The sequence below is a fragment of the Penaeus chinensis genome, chromosome 24, assembly GCF_019202785.1.
Source record: "Penaeus chinensis breed Huanghai No. 1 chromosome 24, ASM1920278v2, whole genome shotgun sequence".
NCBI classification, from domain to species: domain Eukaryota; kingdom Metazoa; phylum Arthropoda; class Malacostraca; order Decapoda; family Penaeidae; genus Penaeus; species Penaeus chinensis.
This window is the reverse complement of record NC_061842.1, coordinates 10,295,916-10,303,415: the sequence shown is the minus strand read 5'-3', so window position 1 is coordinate 10,303,415 and position 7,500 is coordinate 10,295,916. Positions and strand designations below refer to the sequence as shown.

At 33.5% G+C, this 7,500-nt stretch overlaps 1 protein-coding gene across 2 annotated transcripts; it reads right to left on the bottom strand.

The window, feature by feature from the left end:
• Window positions 1-2,987: 2,987 nt before the first annotated feature.
• LOC125038096 (glycerate kinase-like) lies at window positions 2,988-7,435 on the bottom strand. 2 transcript variants are annotated; one of them, XM_047631363.1, is made up of 5 exons: window positions 7,140-7,435; window positions 6,963-7,037; window positions 5,244-6,520; window positions 4,903-5,027; window positions 2,988-4,753 (listed from the first exon to the last, which is right to left on the bottom strand). In XM_047631363.1, exons 3-5 carry the CDS (start codon window positions 6,468-6,470, stop codon window positions 4,579-4,581), a joined length of 1,527 nt encoding a protein of 508 aa, XP_047487319.1. In that variant the 5' UTR covers window positions 6,471-6,520; window positions 6,963-7,037; window positions 7,140-7,435; the 3' UTR covers window positions 2,988-4,578. The 2 variants fall into 2 exon arrangements, with proteins under 2 accessions (XP_047487319.1, XP_047487318.1); XM_047631362.1 differs by having other exon boundaries at window positions 7,147-7,435.
• Between the last annotated feature and the right edge of the window lie 65 nt (window positions 7,436-7,500).

The window sequence follows — 7,500 nt, the reverse complement described above, 5'->3', positions numbered from 1 at the left end:
TGAGGCAATGTATGTGTAAACAAAATTGACAACCAAAACTACATGTACCCCATACTTGTACATTTACATGGCTTATCTGTTTAAGATTATAAGCAAAACAAATATTATCTTTTTCTTTTTTAAGTACTCAAGGTGTTATGGTTGCTTATAAATCTATCAAGCCTTTTAAGTAATACTTCTATTATGATTACAAGAAATTTCATCACCATCTTGAAATTTCTCCAAATACAGCTGTATCTTCAGCTTTCTTGTCTGTTACATGTTAGAGCTACTACATTCTTGTGAAATGATTTCATAATCTGTTTTTGTTCTGTTTTATTTATACATAATCAGAGAACTTTGAAGAGAGGACTGCACTGGTTTTATAGATAGTTTCAAGTACTTACCATAAGAGAATGTAGTCTTTGGTTGTGTCTACATGAGGGGCACTGGCTGTGGAGCATATATCCAGAACTAATCAATTGAGCAATTTTCAAGTGGTGGGCTTTGACCACTATCAGGAACAACACATGGTTTTCCTACCTGTGATATCATTTCTGTACTTACCCACCACCTACTTTCTAAATGTATGAATTGGGCTATGATTTTGTAACAATATTTATCTTCAGCAGCACCGCCCCTTGTGTGGATGCATCTTTACACGCTGTATTGTTTTCATAGTAATGTAATTTGGAATGCAATTTATATTGTTATTGTTACTGGCATTGCTGTCATTTTGTTTTTTTGTTATTGCCATCAGAAATATCATAATTTTAGTTACTGATAATGATAATGTCATGATACTGCTACAAATACTCTTAACTGCAGCTGCTACAGTTGTAACTGCAACTACTACAATTACTGCTTTTTCTGCAACACTACAGTGATAATAGCAACAACAGCTGCAACAATAACTACAACAAATAACAAGTACCACTACCATTACCACTACCACTATCACTACTACCAACACCACCACTACTACTACTACTACTATTACTGTTGCTATTTCTGTTGTTGCAATTACTGCTGCTACAGTACTACTGTTACTGCTACTGCACCTAATATTTGCTTTTTGGTAAAATATTTTAATAATCTAACAGTTATATAGGTTCATAGTTGATTTATAATTTGCACAAAGCAGTAAAGAAACAGAAGTAAGGAAATTTGAAAATTATAATATTTTGATACTAACCTCCATTCATGTCACAATTAATTATTTCTATAGGAAATAAATATATAACATTCACACCATGTGTGATTGATGGCTGTACACCCTGTTAGACAGGGTTCTTACAAAGGTAATTCTTCTTGCTATTTGTTGTGATGCTATTAGTAGTGTGTTAGTGAGCTTGGATTTCAAATATTTCTAGTAATTCTTGTAGCTTAAGATGGACCAGGGATGGATTTTCTGAGGAGTTTGAGACACCTTGCTCGTGGATCATATTTCAAACTATATAGGCGCAAAAAATTATCAAAAATACATCAGTAACTGACAGATTCTACAATTAGTACTAAGATATCAGATTTTGTTTCTTTGGTTGATAAAAGTGTTTTACTTATTGATGGGGAAAGATGGCTCTAATTCATTACTTTGTCATGTGGCATGAGAAACATTGTCATGAGCATTTGCTCTGAATTAGTTTTAGTTTGCTTTGGAAGTATAGGTATGTTTAAGAATGGGAACAAAATTTCATTTTACATTCAGTAATCTAAGTACAAGGAGAGAATATAAAAAAATGGAAAGTTTGGATGTAGAGGAAGAGTATGTGCGTGCAAAATTAACAAAGCCTTAGACCATGAAAGTTAATGGTATTTGACTGTCTACTAGTGGAATTCTATATTCTGCATGAGCATTTTTCTTTCGATAGTTAGATTTCTACTGGAAAGTTAATGAAAAAACTAGCTTAATATTTATTACATTACATAATCCTAACAGTCTCATGCTACACTAATGATCCTTTCGTTCCCTAAAGGGAGAAAGTATATATATATATATATTTTTTTTTTTTTACATAGAACAAATTTTTCAACTGAATCACATGTTTTTGCAGTGTTACTTTCTTTCTCCCTTTTATTTACTATCAAAAATGTCTAATCATCTATAAAATGCTCATTATTTTTTATCCTTTCAGGAGTGTTACATAAAGATTGTGACATTAAGTTAACTGTGTCTTTATAACCTATTTACCATTTACAAAAGATACAGAATGTAAGAATTCAAGCATTATGCATCAGAGGTCTTAGGCCATACAAAACTCGGGACAGAAATGATCTCACTCTCATGGCTGAAGTTGAAGTTATGCTATAGCCTATAGTAATTTTGAAATCTATAACAGAAAACAAAAAGCAATATTAAAAGGTTCTGTGTGATGGAAGAAATGGGTACCCTAAGGCCTGTGCTATTATTCACTAGTACAGCAGCCTCCATGGTTAAGGTCAGTGATATTCATTGCTTTTTAACTAATCTACTTATTTTCTTATCACAATACAGTACAAAGGACTATCAATTTGCATGTGCAAAATTATGTATGCTGGTTTGGTACTGCAGTTCACATTGCCTTGTTTGCCATAAACCACTAATTCAGAAAATCTACTGAAGGACTATCCTGTTTAATAATTAATCTGAAAATCCTTATCAAAGACAGATAACATGAATAGTTGCTAACATTAAAAGCCAAAACGTATAATACAACATCTGGTCTCATATAAACAAACAAAAGAGACTGAGAATAATGCAAAAATGGTCATGAAACAAGATGAGGAAACACCTAGAAGATGTAACAAGGACCAGATCAACCTGTTACCACATACAGACTGACTGCTAAAGAATGGAAATATACGATTTATGTGCATACTTGTAAAGAGTATAACTAACTTGAAGATTATCAAAGTACAATACCTACCAGTATATCTTTATATTCCTTTTAGATAATTTGGAGGAATGCTTGATCTCACTGGAAAATTATATGCATTATTAGACAACTAGGGGAAAGGACATTTCAGAAGTCAATTATAGTTTATTCATTTCATACATAAATCATGTTTAAAAGCTAGATACCAGCAAGTCAAATCTTATTTTTTTTGCATCCAACCCCTGTTGTTTGTTTCTTTTTCTTTAATGTAAATGACAAGTATGTATAAAAATATATTTCTTATTTATGTAATTAATTCAATAATGGGGAATCTTCTTTGGAATGCTGCAGTCTTTTATGACTGATGTTACCTAACAGTCACAATATCACAATACAAGGGAATATTGATATACAAACCCTTCACAAATGAAATTCAGTTTTGTAACAAAAAAGGCAACAAAGACCTGAAATGATGTTCAACATTAATCATTGTTATATCTGCTAACATGAGAGCACTGGGAACAGCACATTTGTAAGATTAATTTACTTTGTCAAATAACATTATCAACAAGGTTCAAGAAATTAATAACTTGAAAGGCAAGTTAAAAGCACCAAACAATTAATTTTTTTTTAGAAATTTCTTAAAGGAACATTTCTATGCTAGTTTTAATCATTACTTTTCTCTCCTTTGTTTCATCTCTTGGCATATACTTCATAATATTTTTTTGCCTCAAATCACTGTTCCTAAAATACAATCAGTAGAGAAAATGCATGCACTGCAAAACCCTGATGCTCTCATGTGGCATCAACTGGGTAAGGCACTGGGAATAATTTTTCTGATTTTTCTGTTTCATACAAACAGAAGCCATAAAAACAGGTAAATATTAAGAATATGCTCTCTGAAAGAAAATCTTGTTTTAAAGGGGTGGAAGATATGAAAATAAAGTAAACTTTTATGTAAAAATATATATATATGAAATAAAACAACAATGTCTCAGCAGTTATCCCTTGGAGGAAAATATTGCTTTTACATGAAGTTCAATAACAAAACAAAACTACCATCATATCAACTATGAGTAGCATACTATGCAAGAAATATAGCACCTTTGCAGTCATACTGCAATATCTGGTAAAAGTCTTCAAGATTACATTACACTTTAAACACTTTGGTGAAAAAAAAAACCTTCATTATTGACATATTCTCACTGTGATTTTTCTTGGTTCAAGAATTTATATCCAAGTTTGAGCCTTCAAACCAACTGCAGAAGAAGAAAATGAAGTATAGATCACCGTAAGCAAAAACTAAAATATGGACACATTCCATTATCTAAAAGAAAGCACCATGCTCTATACATTTTTAGCTAAAGAGAAACAACATTACAAAAAGTAAAGTAATAAAAATTAAGAACACATAAAACAATACAATGTTATTTAGAAACTGAAGGCAAGGTCACAACTGCTTATTAAAGACTAAGAAACTGCTCCTGGTCCCAATGTCCAGCTATGTTGTGGCTTTACCTCTTGGGGTTCTGGCAAAGGCAAACAAACTTCCTCTGTGCATTTTCTGGCAACTAGGAAGGAACTAATCCAGGCTCTGTATTATTGAATATGCACAGGGAAGGTGTGCTTGCCTTTGTTTGCGCACATGTTGCAAAGACCATGACATCACTCCAAGTATCCCTACTTGGAACATCAACCCATTTCATCACCCAATAATGCTATTACTAAAGGGTTTAAAAGGACACTAGTTGAAAGGGTTAATGAGAAGTATTTGCAAATCCATTACATTAGTTCCAGTGTGCCCTGGTTGGAGCAAATACTGTCCAGAACTCAGCTCAGAAAAATAGGTGTATGAATCATTGTTTCTGAGGAAATCTTCTGGATTTAGGCCCTGCTCTTTTGCCTCTTTCAACTGGGATCTGTAATAGAAAGAAAGACATTAACCCTTATGTAGTTCTCCATAATTCTACACATTTATAGAAACTGAAAATGTAAAACTGTAAAAAAAATTAAAAGCTATTTAGTATATACAAATTATTGCAGTAAAATTAGATGAAAAAACACATACTTTACTCCTGAGTTGAAAGAGGACCAGTATGTTACAGCACCTGCTGCATCTGTTGGTCCATCAATACCATCTGTTCCACCTGAGAGAAATACTACTTCTCCTGTACTTGTTGAGCCTTGAAGCTTCTGAAAATGGACCAATAGCATTAATATTTGTTATATTTTGTATCGTTTATATAATTTCCCATGTATTTTTATCTAGTATTTGATATCTGAAATATCTTAAAAATCTGAAATGGGAATAACTTGTTTATCATCAATCATAGTAATTCAATACCATGCTACAACAGATAATTGAATGTGTACATTACTGTTTATACTTTAGAATTAATTCGGATATACCTCTTCAATAGACATACTGAAGGCAAGCACCATTTCTTGATTCCTTCCACCTCTTCCTGATCCTTTTACTTCCACAGTAGTTTCCCCTCCAAAAATAAGCCAAATGGGGGTTTTGCTTTTTTGACACCTCTCTAAGGCATCCATAAGGCTTGGCTTGCTGTCATTTATGCAAAGGTCACACAGATCTGATTCAGAGATCTGCAGAGCCTTGTTTCCACAGAGGATTTCAATGATATTTGCAGCAAACCCTGCCATCTTTCTCCCTATGTGTCCTGCTTCTCCACTTAAAGATGATGATAATATTACTGATTGACAATCACTTTCTGTTTTTGTGATTGAAGATAGCACTTCTGACAATGCTGTCTCATTGCTGCCAATAATGCAGTTGCTGACATTTGGATTTGTTTTTTTCTTTTCTAAAGCATTTTTATCTAAAATATGTCTTAGATTTTCTGTGATAGCAATATCATACTTATGCAATATGTTTTCTGCAGCATCTACAGGGTCTGTATTACATACAGTTGGTCCACTAGCTATCATATCAAGGGGACTACCAATAATGTCTGACAAGATAAGTGTTACTACCTCTGCCTCTGTTGCACTTGCAAGTTTGCCACCCTTGGTCTGTGACAAAGCCTTTCTGACTGTATTTAGTTCTGTTATATTTGCCCCTTTCTTACTAAGTGACTTTACTAGTTCACTTTTTTCATGAAGTGTCAGAGGAGGAGTAGGGTAAGGCAGCAGGGCTGACCCTCCTCCTGAAATCAACACAAGCATAAGGTCATTTTCTTTTAACCTCTGTGCTAAAGAAAGGATCTTTCTTGCTCCTGCATAGGCTGCTTCATCTGGTATGTTATTTTTAGCTCCTTCTACAATTTCAATGATGGAGTTCTCACTTGGTAGTAAGTGTGGTTTATTTGCAAAAGTGTCCTGAATCCCAACAGGGACACTTATCACACCTTCCTGTATATGACTTGTTCCATCAGAGTTCCTCAGAGCTTCTTCCACAGGCCTTATCATACCAATAACTGCTTTACCAAATCCAATGACATATACATTATTTTTAAGTGTATAATTTACTTTGTTAATTTCCAAACTCTCAGCATTTCTTTGTAAATGTTTCCTAATCAATTCATGTGGCTGAACACTATTTACACCTGCCATAAAGGCCTTCTTTATTCTTGCAATACTTTCCTGTACATTTCCTCTTAAACATTTTGAGGCCATTATTTTTCCTGGATTAACCTTTCTATGCAAAGAATAAAGCAACCATGGATCTGCAAAAGGGATACATATATTAGGGATAAGATAATCCTGAAGTGAAGATTTTTGCAAATAAATGTAATGAATTTGATTTTTTACAACTAATTATACATAAACATATGGAAAACATATGTTTATGTATAATTATAGGAACACATGCTATTTGCTTACATACTATGTCATAAACTAAACATATGAATTGCACATTCCTTTTATTTCAATTACATTGTCTGATATATGTAATAATGTCCAGATTGAGACAAATAAATAAAAACCAACTATCCTGAATTACTAAGATTATAAAGGGATTAAATAATTGTGCTTGACCTGACCTGACCGTGATTAACCTCATAAAGGTTTATTCTATCCCAGAACGAAAATCCAGTTTACTCAATTTCATAAACCTCTTCGGCAAATGTTAAAACCGGTTCGCCATCTAGTCTGGTAATCATTTACCTTTTATCACGGCGTCTAGAAACCTAGGCTCTCTCTCTCCCTAAGAAGTCTCTGTATCTCACGCCTTTCCGACACCTGAAGAAAGATAACCAAAGGTCAACATTACTACTAATACTAATACTTATAAAATACCTTCATTTGGATATAATGAGGTAATACAATACGCAAAACTGTTACCGTTTACCAGTGACAATTTTAATACAATAATAATCGAGGACTCAGAGGGCGTTCGGTCACTCGCATGCAGCAGTGCGGGACTCCGCCTGTGACGTCATTATGTGCAGGTTCTTGTGTCCCAGCAATAACGTTTTCCTTTGCTTTATCCCGATGCTTTAGACAAAGTCCTAATTTAGGTAATTATCGAGGTTGGAATTGATGGAAAGAGAACATGTAAACCAGAATCACTTAATTGGTCTATCTACACTGGCTTATTTGAGAGATATGGTAATAATGAGCAAAGTTGTGATAATGAGACTTCAGAAGTTATTGACGGATTGAACAACGTTTCTATCACAAACATTCTAGTGTTAATAGATAA